The following is a 23,201-nucleotide window of genomic DNA, read 5'->3' as shown; positions in this document are numbered from 1 at the left end:
CTATAGCAGAAGGATCACCCCAATGAGTTCAGTTAAGCTCTGTCACCTGACACGGTCACAGATTCTTTTCCCTGTGGTGGACACGTCTACCACCTACTCTCTCAGTGGCGTCTGCGTGCACGGTGCCATGTTGTAAACCTGGGTCACGCGCTGTGCTCTCCCCCCCAGCACTGGCCTACCTCGTGGTGGAAGTTCGCAGCTTTCGTGGTGTCCACCCTGCCTGGCCTGGGGCGACAGTGGTCTGTTCTCTCTCTGAGATCTGTTTTCAGATTCCACGTGCAAGTGAGATCACGTAGTGTTTACACTGTCTTTGTGTCTCCCCTTCTTTCACTTGGCGTTGTGCCATCAGGGTCCATTCAAGTTGTCACAAATGACAGAATTCCCTCCTTTAAAAAAAAATTTTTTTTTTTAAATTTATTTGAGAGAGAGAGAGAGAGAGCATCCAAGCTGGCAGAATGGCAGAGGGGGAGGGAGAAGCGGCTCCCCACTGAGCAGAGAGTCCAACGTGGGGCTCGAACCCAGGACCCGGGGGGGGGGGGGGGTGTAACCTGAGCTGAAGGCAGTCACTTCAGGTGCCCCAGAATTCCCTCCTTTCCTATAGCTGGATACTATTCTTTTGTATTTCCGTATCTCGTGTTAACTTTATCCATTCACCCACTGACCAGCGCTCGGGTGGCTGCTGTGGCTTGGCCAACACTGCAGGGAATGGTGTGTATCTTTTCAAGTTCGTGTTTGTTTCCTTTGGGTAAATACTCAGGAGTGGAATTGCTGGATCATGTGGTAGTTCTGGCTTTAATTTTTAAATTTTATACATATATAATTTTAATACTGTTCTCCATAGTGGCTGCACCAGTTTACACTCCTACCAGTGGTGCACGAGGGTTCCTTTTTCTCCACGTCCTTGCCATTGCCCGTTACCCTTTTGTCTTTTTGACAATAGCTGTTCTAACAGGTGTGAGGTAATATTTCACAGTGCTTTTTTCATTTCCCTGATGATGAGTGGTATTTAAACACCTTGCCATGTGCCTGTTGGCCTTCTTTAGAAAAGAAAACTATCTAGTCAGTTTTTGTCTGTTTTATTTTTTATTTTTATTTATTTTTTAAGTAGGCTCCATGTCCAATGTGGGGCTTGAACTCACAACCCTGAGATCAAGAGTCAGATGCTCCACCAACTGAGCCAGTCTAACATCCCTCTTTGCCCATTTTAAAATCAGATTTTTTTTTTCACTGTTGTGTGAGCTCTTTATACATACTTTGGATATTAATTGCTTATCGGATACACGAGTTACAAATATTTTCTCTTGTAGGTTGCCTTTTCATTTTGTTGATGATTTACTTTGCTCCACGGAAGCTTTTTACTTTGATAAAGTTCCGCTTGTTTATTTTTGCTTTTCTTGCTTTTACTTTTGGAATCAGATCCAAAAAACCATTGCCAGGACTGACGTCAGGTTGCTTACTATAAGCCCATTTTCTGCTAGGAGTTTCATGGTTTCCAGTCTTTTTTTTTTTTTTAAGATTTTTAAAAATTTATTCATGAGAGAGAGAGAGGCAGAGACACAGGCAGAGGGAGAAGCAGGCTCCAAGCACCGGGAGCCCGACGTGGGATTCGATCCCGGGTCTCCAGGATCGCGCCCTGGGCCAAAGACAGGCGCTAAACCACTGTGCCACCCAGGGATCCCCAGTTTCCAGTCTTATATTCAAGTCTTTATCCGTTTTGAGTTGACTCAAGAAATATCTTTAAGTAAATTTTTTTTTAAATTTTTATTTATTTATGACAGTCACACACAGAGAGAGAGAGAGAGGCAGAGACATGGGCAGAGGGAGAAGCAGGCTCCATGCACCGGAAGCCCGACGTGGGATTCGATCCTGGGTCTCCAGGATCGCGCCCTGGGCCAAAGGCAGGCGCTAAACCGCTGCGCCACCCAGGGATCCCTCTTTAAGTAAATATTTGTGAAGCCAAGTGAAGCCTCTTTCTTGTGCCCTGGGGTTCTCCTGGCTGCTCTTCAGGTTATCATGACTGCTACCCCGAGCCAGCAAGGCCAGGTGAAGAAGCCACGTGGCCTGAGTAGCCAGCTCTTCCTCCAGGATGAAGCGGTCATATTTGGGGGTGGGCAGCAGTCCACTGTCAGTCACCACATGATGTCCTTGCTTATTTGCCGAGAAAATAACATCTGGCTCTGTCGTGGAGCTTCCAGTCTTCTTGTGGTGGGTTGGTTAAATACTTACCTAGAGGGAAGAGTACTGCTGATGAGCAGGCATTGTATTGGCCATGTGCCAGGCACTGCCGCTGGACTTGTTATCTACATTATTTTGGGTGAGTCTGTCCTCCCTTGGCCGAGTGCAGGGGTTCAGTTATGATGCCTATTTTAAAAACAAGGAAGTGGAGGAATGAAGTTTGATCAGCTCGCTCAGCTTACTCATCTAGTAAGAGTGGGAGCCAGGAGTGACCTCGGAGTCTGGCTAGACTGAGCTGTCAGGAGATCATAGCCCTCGAGGGTGGCGGAGCTCCCTGGCCCCGAGCAGAGGGTGCTGTGCTGGGTGAGTGCAGGTGTGGCTGGCACTCTGGAACTGGGTGGTAGGCGTTCTCGCCTATCCCGCATCTCTGGACCTGAGGCCTGGACTGTAGTTTAGGAAAGTGCCAGCTTGGCTGGGGTTGCCCACTCCAGAGCACCAGGCTGCCTTCTTGGGATTCCAGAGGTTTCTTGGATTTTGCCCATCATTGGCTGCCGACAGCAGGGATGCAGTTTTTCCCCTTTGGGGCAGTGAGGTGGCAGTTCAGTTCTCCCTGACCCTGGAGGGCTCCTAGCTTTCGGTCCCAGGGACTCTGACCCCTCAGGTGCCTCTGAGGAGCTCAGCATGCGAGGGGGCAGGTGGTGATGGGTGTTCCCCCACCGACAGGAGTCTCAGAGCTGTGGTGCGCTTCCACTTCTCAGAGCAGCCTACACTGGCTCTGCATCAGCCCTTCTGGGATCCTGCTGGTAGTGGTCCCAGGACTTTGTCCATCTTCCATGGTGCTATGTCCTGGTGCTCATTCAGCACTGTTGGTCATTGGGGAGGCTGAGAACTGGGAGGGGCAGATGTGCTGGGAACCCCAATGGCTGTGCTGCTGCCTTGCTGCCTTTTCCATAGGCCTCTGCCGTTGCCCCTTCCTGGTTGGGTGCCTGTGGCTCCAGGGGATAAAGTCGCACTGTCTGCCCTCCTTCCTCCCATGGAGACAGGACGTTGCAGCGCCTTGTCTAGGGTTTTCAGATCAGCAGCCCACTCTGACCAAACTCCCAGAAAGTTCTTTTTCCTCCTTTGGGAGCTATTGGTCTCTTTGGAGGACCTTCTCCTCACCCTGGGTTATCGCTGTTTGGTAATGACGTCCTTCCCAGGGGCCTCATCCTGCTGCTTCTCTCTCTGCCTAGGATCATGCGGCCAGATGATGCCAATGTGGCAGGCAATGTCCATGGTGGAACCATCCTGAAGATGATCGAGGAGGCAGGAGCCATCATCAGCACCCGGCACTGTAACAGCCAGAATGGGGTAAGCATCTGTGGGCCCTCACCCAGCCTGCTTGAGATCACCTGGAAGGTTCCAAGCCTGGGAGGCCTGGCATCCCTCTGGCATCACACCATGCTTGGGTCAGCATGGGAGTTTGCTTTGGAGTGTTTTCCTTCGTCCCCTGGGCCTTGGGAACTTCTGGAAGTCCTAGACCTGGAAGTCCTTTTAGAATGCTGCTTGGTTTGGGACTCATGAAAGAGGGATGGGGGCAGCTGGAGACTATGTTGGGAGCTGCTGGGAGCTGCTGGGAGCTGCCTCCTCCCCCTCATGCAGAAGAGTCTTGGTTTCTGGAATCCCCCAGAGCCTGGCTGTCCTGGGCCTGACCCCTCCCCTGCTCCATTGACACCCCTGGGAATGAGAGGGGTCGGGCCTGGGCTGCCAGAGTGCCTGAGAGGAGGGCCAGGCTTCAAGGCAGCTGAGGGGCATTTGGCCCATCCTCTCCTGCCTTGCCTCCAGCCCCAAGGGGCCTGACATTTCCTGTGGAGGCTGTCTCCTTGCTTGGGGAAGAGGATTTGTCTTGCTCTACACTGCCACCTGGGGTCCAGCAGAGATACGACACTGTATCTGTGTCCTGTATCCTGTGTCCTGTGTCCGTGTGGGCCTTGGCCAGCCACCTGCTGTGATGAGAGGAGGAATGCACACTGGCTGGAGAGAAGGAGAGCGGGAGCAGCACCTGTGTGTGAACCAAGCCAGGATGAAAGTTTTAATGGATGGACATGGGTGTGGGTGACCTGGGCATGCTGTGAAGGGGCTCGCCTGCCCGGGTGGGAGTCTGGATTTGTTCCATGCCCTTGGAGTCCTGGGGCAAACCAGGCCACGTTCAGAGTGGAGTGTGTCCTTTGGTGGTGGTGAGGAGGATGGGCCTGAGCCTGTGGGGCGGGGTTGAGGGTGGGGCGAGGGCCCCTGCAGGCCTACAGAGAGAGGCTGGACACTGGGGAGGACACCTTTGGATGGGGGCGTGAGGGAGAGGGGGACCTGGGGAGGTCACAGGGTGGTGAGGACTCATGTAACTGCTGCTGGCTACTGAGTGCGTTTTGCAAAGCTCTGAAGCACTTCCGCTCACAGAATATGCACAGCACCACATTATTTTTCCTGTTACTCCCATTGCATAGGGGAGGCTGCCTGCTTGCCTGAGGCCAGTGGGGAGGCAGAGAGTAGGTCTGGGCCATGAATCTAGGTCTTGAACCTGTGCTCTGAGCCCATGCTCTTCCTCCTTCCTGCCCTGGAGGGAGTTTGAGGGTGCCGGAGGGATGGTGTTGATGTGTTGGCTTGGAGATGTCTCTGGATGGGTGGTCCCAGGATAGGGGTGTAGGAGTCCCAGGCTCAGGAGGGTATGTGAACCCCAGGCAGCTCAGGTGGTTAGACATTGGCGTGGGGGCCAATGCTGGCCTCTGAGGGGCTTTACTGGGGCTCTGGGTCAGGGAGCGGGCACCCCACCCCACTCCCATGGAGGTCTCGTCCAGTCTGTGCCTTTAGTACCCTTGTGCACCCCGGGCTCTGTTTTCAGCTGGGACCTCTTGGTTGGCTCCGTCTGTTGATTTAACTGGCCCCTTGACCTTGATGGGCCAAAAAGACACCCTGGATCTGTGCCCAGGCTGCTCCTCCTACATTCTCCCTCTCCTCTGTAAATGACCTCTGCAGTATCCAGTTACTCACATTCAAAACCTGGGGCCTTCAGTGACCCCATTCTTCCTCTCATATTGTGGATACCAGAAGCCGATCCTGTTGGCTCCACCTGCTGGGTAGTTCTGGATCTGAGCACCATCCAGCTCCCAGATCTCATCTCCCATGCCTTCCCTTTAATGCTCCCTTGGGCCACACTGGCTCTCTTGCTGCCGTGTGACTGGCTGGTCTTCCTACCCCAGGGCCTTTGCACTGCCTCTTCCTTCTGCCTGAGCTTCCAGTCTCTGTGTAAATGTGACCTCTACTCAGGCCTTCCCTGATGGCCAGCTCCCTCTTTGCTCCCAGCTGTTCTCCACAGCACTGTTGCTCCTAGAGTATTGTGTATTTTGCTCATTTATCTTTGGTCTACTCACCCTACTCCACCCCATCCCACTATCAGAGTGTAAGCCCCACAAATGGGAGGGACTTTTGTCTTTCGGGTCACTCCTGGAGGCTTAGTATCTGGTGGAAGCCTGGAACACAGTGGACTCCCATCGGTGATTGGCTCATTGCCAGAAGGGTGTGTGTGGCTTTGTCATCCTATGGAGCACCTCAGTTTAACAGGCACTTAGGGTGCATCAGCAACCACACTGTACACTTGACCTCCTTTTCTTGATGGTACCTTCCCAACTGCCATCTTAACCCCACTTTGTTTTGTTTTGTTTAAGATTTTATTTATTTATTCATGAGAGACACACAGAGAGAAAGAGGCAGAGACACAGGCAGAGGGAGAAGCAAGCTCCATGCAAGGAGCCTGAGGTGGGACTCGATCCTGGGACTCCAGGATCACGCCCTGGACTGAAGGTGGGCACTAAACTGCTGAGCCACCCAGGGATCCCCTTAACCCCACTTTGTAGGTGAGGAGCAGAGGCCTAGAGAAGTTACGTCACTTCCTGAAGGTCTCACGGAGCGGCCTCACCTAAGGTGGCCTTAGCTGAGGGCAGCCTGGGTGGGTGTAGTGCAGGCGCAGCCAAAACAGTCCTAGTGGTGAGAGCTAAGCTTCCTGGACCCACTCACTTTGATCCCCACGTGTCTCTGAGAGGGGTGGCTCACCCTTTTCTCCAAGATCATCCCCTCGAATCCTGGAAGCAGCCTGCCGGCCTCACTTATTTCTATATTTTACAAGGTCAAGAGGTAGTGAGAGGCAGAGCTGGGAGCTGAGCCCAGGGCTCAACACTGTTCTTTCTGGCTCTTTTCTGAAACTGCTGTCCTGGCCCCAAACCCTGTGGCCACTCAGGAGCCCAGGCCCCGTGGTGTTCTGGGCACCTGAGTCCAATGAGCACTGTGATACTGGTCACCTTCGGGAGTGTGGCAGGGGGCACTTCCTGGTGTAGACTAATGAGAATGCTCATGGCTGCATCCCGGGGTGGAGGCTGCTCCTCCTGCTGAAAATCCCAGAAGTAGGGAGTTATGGGGGTCCATCCGAGGCAGGGCAACCATGAGGATGCAGATCCTCGTCCGGGATACAGATGTTTATTGGCTCATGTTTTGAATTTTTGGGTTTCACCTGTCCTTTTTTTAAAAAAAAGATTTATTTATTTATTTAACAGAGAGGGGAGAGAGAGCGCGCGGGCACTTGCGAACACATGCACATAAGCACCGGCATTAGCAGAGAGAGGGGGAGGAGCAGGCTCTCCACTGAATAGGGAGCCCAATGCGGAACTTGATCCCAGGACCCTGAGACCATGACCTGAGCCGAAGGCAGATGCTCAACTGACTGAGCCACCCAGGCACCCTTCACACCCTTCTTTAAAGACTGCCTGAGGCAGGCACACTGTTCTACTAGGCCCTTGGGCAGCAGCTCACAGGTTGCATCTACCCCAGGTCCAGGCCTGTGCTGCCCGCACCCCAAGCCGGTGTAGAGTCCCCAAGGCAGCTCACCTGTTTCTTAGGCTGCTCTACCTTCGAAGTAGCAGTATGGTAGGACTCTGGTGGCTGCCTTGTAAACATCCCTTCTCTCTTTTAGAACCAAGCTTAAATCCATCACAAGCAGCCTCCCAACGAGGAGAGCAGGTGAGAGGCCTCCATCAGGCATCCTGCACCAGGTCTGAGGGCTTCTCCTGGCAGGTGTATGCTGCCAGCGTTCTCTGGGATGGCATGGAAGGCTGCTCTGTGTCCTCCTCCGTTGCTCTGTCAGTGTTTTGGGTCATGGAAGGGAGCAGAAATGCCGCCTGCTTAAGGTTCACACAACTCTGAAGTGCATCAACTAAAACGTGAGCCTTCTCTGCTCATCCTGCAGAGTCTTAGACTGATGCCTTACCTACTGTGCACCCTGCCCTGCACTGTGCACAGTCCAGCCTCCTCTCCCCTCCTCTGGGGTGCACATCCTCCACATCTACCTCCTCCCCATCTACACTTTTTGATTCTTAGCTCAGATATGCCCTCAGTGGGGAGGCCCAGCCCCCACCCCCACCACATCCCACGCTGCCCTCTCCAGGGCACCTGCCACCATATGGCATTGGCCTGTTTACTTATGGATTATCCATCCGCCAGTCTGAACCCAAGCTGAGGGCAGGTGCTCTGCCTCAGTCCCCTGCATGCTGCACGAAGCATGGTGCCTGGCTCCTGCGTGCCAGTAGTTCCCTCTTGATCTGTGGTCTCAGGTACCCTAGGGTATGTACACACTGTCAACCATGGTCCAGAAGCAGATGACCCTCCCTCTGATGGAGCGTCAGGAGGGTCAGTAGTAGCCTAATGCTGTGTCACCTGCCAGCGCCATTCACCTCCTTCATCTCAGCACACAGGCATTTTATCATCTCTGCTCCTCCCAGGAAGAAGTGCACTAGATGGAGAGAGAGAAAAAAATCACGTTCATATACTTTTCATTACAGTATGTTGCTATAACTTTTATTATTATTGTGTCTAGTTTATAACTTAATAATATGTGTGTACGTACAGGAAAACATAGTATATGTAGGATTCAGGACTGTTCGTGGTTTCAGGCTTCCAGTGGAGGTCTTGGAAGGAACCCCATGGACAAGGTAGGGTTTCTGTGCTGAGAAGGGAGGAATGCTTTTGTGGGCATGAAAGAGCTCAAGTCCATCCACAGCGAGGATGTGGAGAGATGTGAGAATAAGCCACATTCCCATTAAAAATGATTCATATATATGTATGTGTGTTACTCGTGTGTGAGTGTTTCCATACCAAATTTTAGCCATTCTCCAGTGAAGACATCTGGCTCATTCCTTGTTGGGTCTTGCTAGCAGCACTTGGATAATTCCAACAGGCGGCCCAGAGGCGAGGCCTCCCTTCGGGTCCTGGTCCGCTCAGGCTTGCCCTTCCAGCTTTCTGCCAGTGGGTGGTGCTGTAGCCACAGAAGTCTACGTAGGGGTGCCCTTAGTCTAAGTGTCAGTGTGACTTAGGGGGCGAGTTGGGGGGAAACCCATGCAGATCAGAGTAGCCACAGGTTAGCCCTGGGCCCTTCCTAGACCCTCTGGTCCCCTGCCTTGCTGAGAGAAGCTGGAGGAGCCCCCAACCTCGTGTTCCTGAGACTCACCTGGGAGGGGTGAAGGTGCAGGTTCCCTGACCCACCCTCCAAGGAGGCAGGTGGCTTGAGGTGGGCCAGGGAATTTACATGCTTGTGTGGTGGCAGGTGGGCTCTTGCACAGGCGCCAGCAGGGGTCAGTGTGACTGTTCTCTGCAACCTCAGGATGGCCAACCCTTGAATAAGGGGTGCTGTGGGGATTAACTGGGAAGGCAAATACCAGAGCAGGCACACCTGATGGATGGGCTCGCAAAGTGAGCCTCCACCTCCCACTCCCTGCTCCCCACCCAACCTGGGGGTGGCTGGAGAGCCCCCAGATCTGTGCTTAGCCTCCCAGGAAAGAGGATTGGTTTCTAGGAGGAAGTGATAGAAGTGCCTTGTGCTCTGAGGGCCACGAGGGGCTGAGGTCCCGCTGTTCCAACTCCAGTATCTTCTGTGTCATTGAGTTAGTGTAGAGAAGTTAGCAGTTCTCATCGCAAGTGCCAGGGGGTGCCAAAGGCACTGCTTCCTATCGAGTACTTTGGAAACATACACCAGAGTGTCCCTTCAGTCTGGAAATAGTCCCCAATACTGAAAATGATTTAAGTAAAAGGACACCCATCACAGGATTGTTTATGATAAGCAAATGCATCCAATTGGACCTAAATCTTTCAGAATATTCCATTCTCTCTAGCCATCGAACATACTTTTGCAGTAGAGTATCATGACATGTCAGTCATGGAAAGGGCCATGCAAAAGAATAAGGAAGTCTGTCACGTTTCATAGAGAATGAGCCCCGGGGTAGACCATTGCATGCCCTCCAGATGGCACTCCTGTTGTGGGGCCACATTGACCGGTTACCAAGGGGCTCCTAGGTGGCTGGGACAAGAAGTGACAAGAGGCAGACCTGGTACCTCGTACCCTTTCATTCTTTTGAATTTTGAGTCCTGCAAATGGGTTGCCTATTTGAAGAATTAAATTGAAATAAAAGAATATTGATTGCAAAGCACTCTTTGTAACACAGGCATGTTATTTTTCCTCACTTTGAGTGAAAAACAGGTTGTAGACACATATGTTTACGTTTTCACGACTGTGTAAGACAATAACTATGGAAGAACCGGTGAGATCTCATTCTTGGGGAGAAGAGCCTGGGAAGGAAAATCCCAAAATAGAACCCTGGGCTCTCTCTGGATAGGAGGAGTGATTTTCCCTTTTCTGTCTACATCTCTGTATTTCCCAAATTTTCCAAAATGAGTATGTCTTTAAATTTTTTTTTTTACTTTTCATTATGCAAATAATATACATCCTTTATAGAAAAATGAGAAAAAAAAGTAAAAAGCCACTCCTAACCCCCACCATTCAGAGAATCCTGCTAGTGATTGCTTTGGGATGTTCCCACCAGGCATTTCTGCGTCTCCTGTGGTTTCGCAGTTGGGAACGTGTGGTGTCAGTAAACAGCATGACTTTCACAGTGGGGAAAAAGAAAGGCCGTTTTCAAGGAGCATCTCTAGGGTTGGGCTTGCCCTGCGGGGCTAACCTGTCCCCGGTCTCTGCAGGAACGCTGTGTAGCCGCCCTGGCCCGAGTGGAGCGCACCGACTTCCTGTCACCCATGTGCATTGGCGAGGTGGCACATGTCAGCGCGGAGATTACCTATACCTCCAAGCATTCTGTGGAAGTTCAGGTCAACGTGATGTCTGAAAACATCCTCACAGGTAACTTCTGCACATGTCTCACCAAGCCTACTTCGTTGGGGTCAGTGCCAACAACAGTGACAGTAAGGTAGCAGCCAAAGATCCCATGGATGGAGGGCTGACCCTGTGCCAGGGCCTGGTCCTGACACCACCCATGAATGACCTCCCTTAATTCCCAGCTCTGCCCATGAACAGATATTTCTGCCATCCTTGTTTTGTGGACAGGGATGGATTAAGCAGTGAGTTCAACAGAATGGCCCTAGAGTGGGATTTGGGCTCTGGCCCTGGTTGAATGGCCACTGCCCCTCCTGCCTTCCAGGGCCTGGTGATTAGCTCCTCAGGGGCAGGGGGATGGCAGTGGGCTAGGGGGGCACAAGCTGCTGTCAACACCCCCTCAACCTGCCTTGCTGTTCCCTGTAGATGGGGGCCACTGGGGGGGCGGGGGTGGGGAGTGGGGATGGGGAGGTGGGTTGCTCCCCATCCTTTCCCCTGCACCCCTGGCCCTGCATACCAGGCTTAGGCTGAAGCTCACTGGGCGAACCTTTGACTCTGGGTTGATCTGAATATTCTCTTTCTCTGAGTGGTAACCATGGAAACCCCTTTTCATCCTCCCACTGGGCTCTGCAGGGGAGGTGGCTCTGCTTTGCACTCGCTGCTGCTTTTTATAACCCGGGCTGCTAAAGGGAAGGCAGGCCCCTTTGTCCCCCTTGCTGCCCACCTTCCTGTCCCAGGGCACCCCATTGTCCCACATCCTATACAGAGGACAGTCCATGCTGGTTCTCTAGAACCAGGAGCTGCCTGGGGCCTCGGACCTTCCTCTGGATGGCCCCCTGCCCCTTCCTTGGCCCTGGCTGCCTGCAAGGTACTGTGCTCAGAGATCTTCCAGGGGCTCAGCCTTCTCTCTTCCTTGGGTCTGGAGCATAGTTGTCCATCTAGAACATCCCAGGGTGTCCTCAGCAGGCCCGGCCAAGGCATAGTGAATGATTTAGCCGAGCAAGGGCTAGTGCTTGGGGAGCAGTCAGCATCCCTGTGCCTATGGCTGTGGCACAGGACGGGGTACCTGGACACTGTCTTCTCACGATGGGACCTTGGGGTCCCTGTCCTCACTCCCTGTGGTCTGTCTCTCTGTGGCCAAGGCCTCCTCTCCTGGGTGGGGCCGGGACTTGATGGGGTGAATCACTGCCTCTTCTGCTTCCCATCTTCATGCTTCCTTGTGGATGGCCATCCCAGCAGTGTGGCTTTTTCATGGTGATGTTTAGCAGCTCAGAGCCAGGCACTTCAAGTGGGGGAGGGCCCTGCCTTCCAGATTTCTGGCCCAGGAGGAACCTCTGAGGGACAGAATAGCAGCTTCCTGTTGGCAAATGGAGAAGAGACCAGAAGCAAGGGTGTTCTTGACTTTCAAAGTGGAGCTCACCCTGGTGGCATTGGACCCCCAGCTTGGTGACTGATTGTCACTGTTGGAGCAGAGGTGCTAGCATCTAGTGGGGGAGGCACAGGGTGGTCCCCACCATGGACAGTGACCCAGTCCCCTGTGTCCCAGTCCCGACACTGAGAAATCCTGCTCTGGATCGTGAACTTTGGAGGGAGCGAGTCCCGTCTTCCTCTTCCTGACTTCTCTTGGCTCCCAACAGATGTAGGGCTAATAACTACGGGCAGATGAGTGATGGAGTGAACGGGTGACCAAATGAACAGAGGCTGTCAGGAAGATTTGTGTTTCTGTGCAGAGATGGGAAGCTGACAGAAGGTTTTGTCCAGACCGACATGCTCTGCCTGACTTCTAAAGGATCCCTCCCACCGCAGGGCAGGCTGCTCTCGCCCGGGCCGTGGCAGCCCTCTACTGGGCCAGTGAGGACGCACCTCCCCAGGCGTCCAGGTCCCACGGTGTTGGCTTTGCTCTTTCCCTGCAGGATGGGCACACACAGCCTGATGTGCCCTGCGAAGGAGAGAGGCAAGGGTGAGAAGTGCTGGGGCTGTCCACCCTCATGGGACAGAGGCACAGGCTCTGTGATCCCCTGTGCTCTGAGAAAGGAGAGGCTCAGGAAAAGCAAGGGACAGGCCAGTTGTGTTACCTCTCAGGATGGGGCTGGGCTCCCTGATTGGGATTCCCCCTCGTGACCCTCAGGCCTCCCTGTTCCATGAAGAGGGCAGCTGTTCTTGGAGCCCTGACAGTTGTCTTGCCCTGGAATGTCCTGATGAAGGGCTGGAGGCTCCCTTTTGTATTTCGCCACTGTGGGTCTGTCTCTTTCTCTCATTTCTGGGTCTCTATTCTGTTATTGGGTGACTGAGTCTCCCCCTGTGTGTTCCCGTGTTTGGATCCATGCAGGTGTTTCTGATTCTAGGACCCTGTGTCTCTCAAGGCTGTCCTCTCTATCCTGACGTGTATCTTTGTGCTCACGTGTCTAGGATGTGAAGGCAGGGCTGATGGCTTGTCTACTGCAGTTCCCCTACTGCCTATAGCAGCACCTGGCGCAGTGGACCTAGGGTGATGGGGGCTAGGAGGCCTGGGATCTGAGACCTCAGGAGGCAGGGGTCCCCTCCTTTGGGACTGTGCCGCCTGTCAGGAGGCAACCGAGTGAGCACACGCTGAGGCAGACAACCAGCAAACCTTTGCCTCCGAGATGGCTCATTCATCTCCGGCAACTGTCAAAATATTAAGCTAACTGGGACATGATTGTTGCAAATTGCTCCAGAAAATAGCTGGGAGCTCTTAAGATTTTAAAATAGGTGTTTTTAATGCTGCAATTGTCTTTTGATGGTTTTATTAAGTGATGGAGAAAGTACAATTAGCATGTTTTGCCTCATTTGCCCTGTGGTGTTCATTTGGGTCTAGAGGAGGGCCACTCCGGTTTCCATGGAAACCAGCTTGTCAGGCTGGCTCTGGCAGATCAGACAGGAAATCTTCATTCCCAGAAGCAAGTTGTCAGATCCACTCTCAGTCAAAGTGCAGTGAAAATATTTTCCATGTTACTTGCCTGTGGTTCCCAAGTGCAGAGCGCCTGTTCCCTGATGGTGCCTCCATGTTGGGGCCGAGCACTGGGGGCTCTGGCGTTGGGAGCCCCGGGCACTGGGGGCTCGCACTCCTGCATGACCGTGGGCCTTGGCTTGGCCCTTGGGGCTGTGTTCAGGGGAGGAAACCAAAGTCCCCAGCTCCCTTGGAGAACATCAGAGAGGGAACTCCACCAGGCACTTTAGAGAGGATGCCAGCTGCTCCCCACCTTCCCCACTTGCTTTCCTTTATGTCCTGCGGTTTTGCTGTTCTCCTCTACATTGAGGATCTTCCATGTTGACGAAACGGCTTTTTAATTTTAATTTAATTTTTTTAAATATTTTATTTATTTATTCATGAGAGACAGAGAGAGAGAGAGAGAGACAGAGACACAGGCAGAGGGAGAAGCGGGCTCCATGCAGGGAGCCCGACATGGGACTCGATCCCAAGTCTCCAGGATCAGGCCCTGGGCTGAAGGCGGCACTAAACCGCTGAGCCACCCGGGCTGCCCAGAAACTGCTTTTTTAGAGGCATCCTACCTGATATCTCCGTGGGGGCCTGGGTCTGTACACAGAATAGCACTGAGTTTCTGTGTGACCCTAGGTAAACCACTTGACCTCTCTGGGCTCCACACTCTTCCTGTACAAGTGAGAGGGGCTGTACCAAGTGATCTCTGGACTTTTCTGGTCCCTGGTTCTCAGCCCAGACACTTCTCCCTGGTAGGTTCTGTTTCCTGTCATTGAGCCTACTGCCCATCTCTAAGCACTCCTCTCTGAAGTTTCTCAATTGGAGCTCTGAGTCAGTAAATCCAGGCATCCCATCTTGAAGGACGGGACTTGCCCAGTCGGCGATGCAGGTGTGCTCCAGTGTGTGGCCCGGCCACAGCCCCTCACCAGGTTGCCTGTGTGGGCCCTGGCTCCGTGTCCCCCTGAGCCTCACATCCGTATGCCGCTGTCCTCCTGGCCCCCATCGGGCAGGAGCTCTTAGCTGTGTGTAGGCAGGTGGATGTTCCCTTGCTGAGCACTGAAGCTCCCCAGCAGAGTGTGTTCGATTGGGAGCTCCGGGTCTGCTGGATCTGTTTGCAGAAACTCGAGCTCAGCCTGGGCTGAGTCCCCTGGCTTTGTTCCTCTTCTCTGGGAGGTGGCTGAGTGAGGGCCCCCTCCCTACCTGTGCTCCTCAGGCTTCTGGGCATGCTGACGACCAAACCTCCCTTATGTCAAAGCCCCGCAAGGAGGAGGTGCCTGCAGTCAGAGCCCTCTGTGGTAGAAATGCTGGAAAGCGGGGATCCCCGGGGTTAAAGCATACGGTCTGTAGTCTTTCCAGCAACCTCCGGAGGGGCACCATTGTGGTGGGAGGCTCCCTGAGCTCTGTGCCCATCTCCCACTGTGTGGGGGTTGGGGGCCAGAGAGCTGTGTCTCAGCCCCCCTGCCCCGTGCCGTCCCTATGCCATCACTCATGTGGTTCTTTCCTCTAAAGGTACTAAGAAGCTGACCAACAAGGCCACCCTATGGTACGTGCCCCTGTCACTGAAGAATGTGGATAAGGTCCTGGAGGTGCCTCCGGTTGTGGTAAGGAGACCCCCTTCTGTGTCTCTCTGGGGGCAGCTTGGAGAGGCTACACAGATGTCCCAGGAGAGCAGCCTCAGGGACCAGGCCTGGGTCTGCCAGCCAGAGACGCCAGTGGAGCAGGTGTCCCTGAAGGGGTCTTTGTGCAGGTTTTGTTCATGCTGGGAATGTGAGTGAAGGCTGGCCTGGGCCTGGTGGGGGCCCTTCCCAGAGGACCCTTCCTCATACCCCTGAACGAAGGGACCCGGTGTCGGGTGGCAGGTCCTTCTGCCGAGAGCCAGGACCTCCAGGCTGCCCAGCCCAGCCTGCCACCACCCGCCTTGGCCCCTAAAGAAACAGATTTTTTTTTTTTTAATCTTTTTTTTTTTTTTTAATTTTATTTATTTATGATAGGCACACAGTGAGAGAGAGAGAAGCAGAGACACAGGCAGAGGGAGAAGCAGGCTCCATGCACCGGGAGCCCGACATGGGACTCGATCCCGGGTCTCCAGGATCACGCCCCGGGCCAAAGGCAGGCGCCAAACCGCTGCGCCACCCAGGGATCCCAAGAAACAGATTTTAAAACATCTCTGTTCCTACCTCTTCTGTCACTGCCCATGGCTCTCTCATTGTGGTTCTGTTGCAGACAGAAGCTTCTTTGCATAAAGGAGCCTGTTGTAAACATTCCCAGGCTGCCACAGGCACGATTGGCTAGGCAGGCTTCCGGAGGGCGAAGGTTGTGCCAATAGAAGGATTTTGTTCCTTTCCTAGTTATCCCTCACCTCCTCCTGTGGCCCACATACCTGCATGTTTCCAGGACACGCATGACAGCTCCTCTGTGGAGACCTGTGGCTCTCTGCCCTCATGCCTCAGCAGTTAGAGGGGAATATCCCGTGGCCAGGGCATGTCTGCCCCCGTGCTGAGCATCCTCCAGAACAGGAACCAGACCGCTAGAAACTGGTGCCTGCTCTTTTTTCTCAGAGCTCACAGGGGAGCTGAGCACTCCTGGCACGAGCAGTCTCTGTCCTCGCCCTCCTGAGACACCGCAGTGTAGGCACTTCCTGCTTGGGGGAGGCCTGTCTTTCCTACAGGCCTTCCCACTCCCTGCACCCTTGCAGGTATAATGCTGCTGGGGCACTCCCTGCAAGTGCCCCCACAACCTGTGCCAGCTCAGTATCTCACCCCACACCCTGCCTGGGCCCCCAGGGGCAGTCGAGGCCCAGGTGGCACATCTCCTAGGTAGGTAGGGGTGGCTGCCTGCGAGACTCTAGCTGCTGTGTAGTCTAGATATTTTAAAAAACATCTTGAGATAGAGGAGTCCTCTCCATGTTGAATGGGAAGGATGCTTGGACCTTGGTCTGGGTTGGGTTGGTGGCCTGTCCTTTAGTACTGTGAGAGAAGGGAGGTAGTGCCACCACCTGCCGACAGCCCTGGTGCCACCCATCCCTAACAAGTGAGGAGAGCAGTGGAAGCTCATAGCCAGGGCATGGAGCCCAGCAGTTCCTAGGGGTCATGTCTCTGTGGGTGTCCTGGGGCTGCTTTGACAGAGGCCCCAGGGGAGGACCCTTCCGATATCATCCAGCTTCTGGTGGCTTGTGGCCATGCACCTCCTCCTCAGATGTGTGCCATTTGTTACCTGTGGGTTCCGTTCTGTTGCAGCTTTACCTCATGTGAACTGATCACACCTGCACAGACCCCAGTTCTGTGTGATGTCACATGCGCAGCTTCCCAGTGCACAGGGAACCCCAAGCTCTGCTCTCAGTTCCTGCTGGCCTCACCCCCTCTCTCCCCTCCTCCAGCCTCTCTACCTCCTTCCCTGTCTCCCTCCTCTCTGCAGCACTGATCGGGGGCCTTAAGACCCAAGAAGCAGGAGTGAGTCTGGAGTGACTTTTTCCTTAGAAATGATGAGTGTACCCACTCCTTCTTTCATCTTTCCCACTAAGTACTCGGTGTTCAATTAGCTGCATCGTGTGTAAATACAATGTAATTATTTAACTGATTTCATTTTCAGATGCCACAGAATTTAGAGGTCTGTGGCTGGCCATTCTCTGGTTTCAGCACCACGTGATGCATGTTACAGGGTTGATACTGCAGGAAGATTCTGGGGCTGAGCCCGTGAGCTCTGCTTCCTTTGGCTCCTTGGGGCCGGGGGCTGAAAGCTTTGGGTCTCCAGCCAGTGGGGCAGGGGCAGCAGTGTGCCGGTTCCTGTCCCCCCCACAGGGCCGGGGCAGCCCTCCTCCCCAGGGAGGACTCACCCCCATATCCCAGAGGGGCCCAGAGTTTCCTATCCCCTTTGTTCAGCCGGGTTTGATAAGACATAAATACCAACTCTGCCCTTGTAGAGGCAGAAACAGAGGGCTCCAGATGGGAGAAGCCATGTAGTTCCTAGCTGCAGCCGATGCTAATGTTTATGGGAGCTGCCCTCCCCCCCCCCCCCCCCCGCAACGTGAGGCCCACATAGAAGCCTTCAGTTGATTTGAAATATAGATCTGCTGTGTCCTGTTGGATCCTGGAAAGCTCAGTGTCTCTCTGACATTTGTGCTCATCTCACTGGTAGCATGGCCTCAAGGCTTTCTAATACCCACCAGAATCCTCCCTCCAGCCTTTACAGATTGCTGTCACTTATTTGAGAATACACATATTTCTCTGCCTAAGTGTGTGTATTACACATCTCTCACATGTGTATATGTACCACAGACACGTACATCTCATATCTTACATTATACACATGTCGACGTCACACACACATGTGGACAGAGATTACTGCCCACGTGCATCTCCCTGGAAGAAGCCTGGATATTGATCCTATGCAGTGTTATTCAGTGTCCGCTCCACCCTCTTCTCCACGGAACAGGGACCTCAGTACTCAGAATCCCTCTGACAGGAGAAGGACCCCTGTGGTGACCAGGGCAGGGGACAGGGGGCCTGGGTGGCCATCAGAGTAGACATGCTGGTGTTGGTTTTTTCTTTCCTGTGTCTGAATACGAGCTTGAGTTCAGAGTCTTGCCCAGACTGTTGGACATATGGGCTGAGCTGGCTTCTTCACATCAGCTGGGCTTGACAACAAGTCCTTGGGGATGAGAATGGGGTACCAGCCTATCGTTGGGATGTTCTAGTGATTCTATCCCCAGATTTAAACATTTTATTATTTTAAACAGTTTTTATTTATTCATGAGAGACACAGACACACAGAGAGAGAGAGGCAGAGGGAAAAGCTCCCTGTGCGGAGCCTGATGCAGAACTCAATCCCAGGACCCTGGGATCACAACCTGAGGCAGATGCTCAACCACAGAACCACCCAGATGCCCCTATCTCAGATTTAAAGCCGGCAGGACAGTTTTGAGGAGGTTGTGTTTCCTCTGTCTTCATGGCTCATGTCTGGCCGGGGCCGTGCCACGTGCCCTACATGTCTGCACAGGCTGGAGTGGTGTGTTGCACGTGGCCAGGATTTATTAGGTTCTTTTTTTTTTTTTTTTTTAAGATTTTATTTATTTATTCATGAGAGACACACAGAGAGAGAGAGAGAGGGGCAGAGACACGGGCAGAGGAAGAAGCAGGCTTCCTGTGGGGAGCCTGATGTGGGACTCAATCCTGGGTTTCCAGGATCACGCCCTAGGCCAAAGGCTGCACTAAGCCGCTGAGCCACCCAGGCTGTCCTATTAGGCTTTTTCTTAAAGAATCTCTCTAAAAAGCATTTTTTAAAAAGATTTTATTTATTTATTCATGAGAGGCAGAGGGAGAAACATGCTCCACGCAGGGAGCTCGACACAGGACTTGATCCTGAGTCTCCAGGTTCATGCCCTGGGCTGAAGGCAGCACTAAGCCGCTGAGCCACCCAAGCTGCCCTTAAAAGGCATTTCTTAAGGACACTTGAGTTGAGCTGTGAATTTTACTGGGTAGGCACAGCACAGACTCTGCTTGTACGGTCTTTACTCTGGGCGGTGGGACAGGAGGCAGCAGTTTATTTACGAAGGAAAAGGTTAAATTATCCACTGCAGCTTAAACACTCATGGTTTGTTTCTTTTGAGCAGGCCACTCAGTCCCTTTCTCAGTCTCCTTGGGAGACAGGTTCTCAAGCCTCAGATAATGGTTATTAAGCTGCAGAGTGGTGTTCAGACCCTGTGTGATTTGGAGCAGAGCCATGAGCAGGAAAATCAAGACGTTTAAAACTGGCTTTTGAAAGAAGATCTAAAATTGCCTTCTGAAATGAATTTGCCTCAGTCAGAGAGGCTTCCGAGGGGGGCGGAGAGGGGCCCTGAGCTCAGTAGTTTCTCCATGGGCCCAGCCAGAAATGCTGGCTGAGTGAATGAAGGGGCAGATGTCAGAGCTAACCCAGAGGAGGAGAGCTGGGCTGTGGGCGGGGGCAGTGGGGGGGAGGTGTAGGGGGCGCTAGGGGGCTGGGCTGTGGTCAGCAGGAAGGGAGAGGACTGCTAGGGAAGCCAGCCATTAGAGGGCCTGTGGACCTGGCCTGGGGCTTTTCTGAGGGGTCCCCCAGGGAAGGCATGTGTGCCCTACGCTGGGCAGAGGACAGGCCCTTGCTGTCACATTTGAGAAACCCAGCATCTCCTGCTGTGCCCAGAGATACCCCAGTTTTTGTGTCAGGTTTTATATTCACATTTATTCTTAACTTCTTGGGTCCAAACCCGTGCCATCCATTAGGAGAGCTCCACTGGACTCTCTCAGCTTTGGTTTGCGTTTCCACAGGTGTGCAACCTGTAGGACTGGCTGGGAGCCCAGCAGAGTGAGGGTATGGGGGGCATGCAGGCAACTGCTCTGTCCTCACCTTGGCAGGGCCCTCCGGGATCCTGTAGTTCTATGTCTGGGGATAAATCCTAGGAAGGAAGGAAGGGGCAAGTGTAAAAAGTATGACTGAGATTGTTAACGTGATGATGTTTTAACGGTGAAGGACCAGGTGCAGGCTTAATGCTCTCGGTACCAGGTCCATCACCTAAGTTGTGTTAGGCTGAGAAGTTCACAGTTGCAGTGGGAGGTGGAAACATTGGTACCCCAGAACTTCACACATGGCCAGGGAGAACTCTTACACATACGTGGGTATGGGAACCATTTTAGGAGGCAGAACATAAACATTTGACATATCTCTTGATATGTGAGATTTTTGCCTTCTCTGTGTTTTTGTTTTTTCTATTAAATATATATTATCAGGAAAGGACTAGATGGCTCCAATTACATAAATGGAGGCCACACAAGGAGGCCTTGAGCCTGGGAGGCAAGCCATGCCTGGCCGAGGAGGGTGCGGGGAGGAAGGCCAGGCTCATTGCTACTGGCCTGACACTCCCCCCACCCCTGCCGTGCCTCCCCACAGTACTCCCGGCAGGAGCAGGAGGAGGAGGGCCGAAAGCGGTACGAGGCCCAGAAGCTGGAGCGCATGGAGACCAAGTGGAGGAATGGGGACATCGTCCAGCCTGTCCTGAACCCAGGTGAGAGCTGGGGTGCAGGATGGGGGGCTAACCTCGGTCAGTAAGTGCCGAATCCAGCAGGCTCACAATCTTCTCCACTTGGAGTGACCAGGCCCTCTGGGTTCCTGAGGGCTGTGTCCCCTGTCCCTGCACCTTGCAGACCCCTTCTCAGTACTGCAGTCAGCAGTGACGGACAGGACACCTCAGGGGGCCCTACAGGCCCATAGAGTGCAGAGACAGAGGCCCCACTGCCAGGGCAGAGAGAAGCACACCTGTGTGTAGCCTCCCCTAGGGTGGCTCAGGAGCACAATTTTTTTTTTTTTTAATTTATTTACAAGAGACACACATAGAGAGGCAGAGACCCAGGTAGAGGGAGAAGCAGGCTCCATTCAGGGAGCTCGACGTGGGCACAGCTTGGAGGGGGAGAGCCCAGGGCACATCGGGATGCAACACCGAGCAAGGAAGGGATTACTCGGGACGAGTCCATAGCTGTCTGGGACCAAATCCAGAACCCAAACACTACTTGTGTCTAGGGTCACCCTATGGAACCCCATACAGAACACACAGCACATTCTGGAGAGTCCACATGGACACAATGGGTGTCCGTGGACTCCAGGATCAGGTCCTGGGCCGAAGTTGGCGCTAAACCTCTGAGTCACCTGGACTGCCCAGGAGCACATTTTTTTATGACATTTTCAGCTCATAAAAACAACAACAACAACAGGCAAACGGTAGCTGCTTTTCCCGTGTTGTTCCTTATCAGCCTGCCACTTAGATGTCACCATTGGAAAAAAGGTAGACTGACTCTCTGGCTGTGAGGGTGAGAAAGTTCCACAGGCATGCTGGCTTCCTCTCAGGCCATGTCCTCTGGCCCCTCATTCTCTTGCCTGCACTTCCGGGTGGCTGGCTCTAGTAAAGTGTCTGCCACAACCTGAATGGCCAGGGATGGTTTCCCCCCAGATGGGACTTTCCTCCCTGTGTCCTTAACAGACAGCTCCCCTGGCACTCAGACAGGTCAAGGCAGGGTCTCTGGGGCTTCTGTTCCCATCAGGATATGGTGAGCCCTTGGGTCGTGGGTTTCCCTGTAATGTGTGTCTCCCCTATACCCACAGCGACCACATTGTGTCCATGTGGACTCTCCAGAATGTGCTGTGTGTTCTGTATGGGGTTCCATAGGGTGACCCTAGACACAAGTAGTGTTTGGGTTCTGGATTTGGTCCCAGACAGCTATGGACTCGTCCCGAGTAATCCCTTCCTTGCTCGGTGTTGCATCCCGATGTGCCCTGGGCTCTCCCCCTCCAAGCTGTGCCCTGGCTCCTGCTAACCAGGGCTGTAGGAAACTCTAGGGCATGGGCTGGACAGTTTCTGCTCCCCTGCCTGCAGGGGCTCCCGGCAACAATGCATCACGTGTGTGCATTAGGACAGGACCTTCTGGGTTTCGAGTCCTGCTATTCAGCTCCTACGCGCAGGATGCCCTTGGGCAGGGCCTGTTTGGTTTGCACAAGACTCTGTGTGTCTCCATCTTATCTTTCTCACTTTCCAGCCTTAACCTGCCCTTCCCTGTGGGCAGGTTAAGGCTGGTGGCCTGTGCATGGGGTGGTGTCTTCGGTGTTTTCACATCTGGTTTTCAGTAAATACCAAAATAATAAATTACTTCTTGGTATTCCTAAGAAGTATGTTACTGGAATCAACGATCTGTTCATGGCACAGTAACCCACAAGACAGGTCTGGGGTCACTCCTGAGACTGAGGGTCTACCCAGGCCCTCGGGCCCCTGCTGAGGGCAGCAGAAATGCCAGACCCAGGCCCTGCTTTCGGGGGGTAAGCAAGCATGCTGGTCAGGCAAAGACACGGAAGACTGCAAAGTGATATGAGGGTGTGGAAATGTCTTTGAAAAGGTACAAACTGGGTGCTGAGGGTATATTCTGGGACAGAGAAGCTGGAGGGGCAGCCCCCCATCCTACCCTGCAGAAGACATGTCCATGCTGAAATTCTGGACCCTTATTTAGAAAAGAGTGTTTGTAGCGTAATCAGGTTGAGGATCTCGAGATGAGGTCCTTCTGTGTTATCCAGGTGGGCCCCAAATCCAGTGACTATTGTTCTCATTAGACAGGCAGGAAGAGACCGTGTCAGCCCAGCAGCAGCAAGGACGGGCCAGGAGGAAGTCTGAGCAGTACGTTGGGGGCTGCTTGGGCGCTCCTCTCTGGGTTATTTCTAGCCAGTGCTCTTGTGAAAGCCAGGCTGAGGGCCGAGTCTGGGGCTTTGAAAACCTAAGCTTAGTCCTTGTTTCCTCCTTTGATGGTCTGGGAAACTAATATAATGCCCACGGTTCCAGCCCAAGTCCCTTCATGCATGGGGCTATTTGCTGTTTGCCCTCCTGTTTGTGAATCTGATACATGACGTTTCTCAGAATCTGTTATTCTCCAACACTATTACTCAAAGGTGACATTCTGAATCTCAAGATTTCTTGATAGAATTTTATAAGCTTTTCTTTTTTATTTTCCTATGTTCCAGTAAAAATGCATCTTTCTCAGATAATTGGCTTAGGGACTGGCTTTTAAATGCTTCTTAAGGAAGTCACATGCTCGTTCCTTGGTGTTTTTGAATGTGGTTTTATTTCTGACCTCAGCCTCCTGCTAGAGCTGGCCTTCCCCTGGCAGGCTGGGCTCCCAGTTCCCCCGAGAAGGGCAGGATGGGCTCCCGTGTGGCTTGGGATGGGCTGGGCCTGGTGGATGTGCCTGTGCAAGCAGGACAGGCACTCAGCAGGAAGAGCAGAGCATGTGCTCAGCACTGGGGGTCTTTCTAACCCATGAGCCCCTTCCTGTGAAAGGACTCCGCTACCCCCACATTATCTGTGGCTCTCTGTCACCATTGACACCAGAACCCGATTTCTCC

At 53.2% G+C, this 23,201-nt stretch overlaps 1 protein-coding gene across 3 annotated transcripts in view; it reads left to right on the top strand.

The window, feature by feature from the left end:
- The window catches only part of ACOT7 (acyl-CoA thioesterase 7), a 101,481-nt gene that overhangs the window by 29,874 nt on the left and 48,406 nt on the right, over positions 1 to 23,201 (top strand). For all 3 annotated transcript variants that reach the window (XM_041772805.1, XM_041772804.1, XM_041772806.1), the window contains exons 2-5: positions 3,408 to 3,525; positions 10,225 to 10,381; positions 14,823 to 14,914; positions 20,214 to 20,328. In XM_041772805.1, coding sequence (XP_041628739.1) covers positions 3,408 to 3,525; positions 10,225 to 10,381; positions 14,823 to 14,914; positions 20,214 to 20,328 — 482 coding nt within the window. The remainder of the gene's footprint in view (positions 1 to 3,407; positions 3,526 to 10,224; positions 10,382 to 14,822; positions 14,915 to 20,213; positions 20,329 to 23,201) is intronic.

This window comes from Vulpes lagopus, chromosome 10, assembly GCF_018345385.1.
Source record: "Vulpes lagopus strain Blue_001 chromosome 10, ASM1834538v1, whole genome shotgun sequence".
In the NCBI taxonomy this organism is placed as follows: Eukaryota; Metazoa; Chordata; class Mammalia; order Carnivora; family Canidae; genus Vulpes; species Vulpes lagopus.
This window is presented reverse-complemented; position numbering and strand designations above follow the sequence as displayed.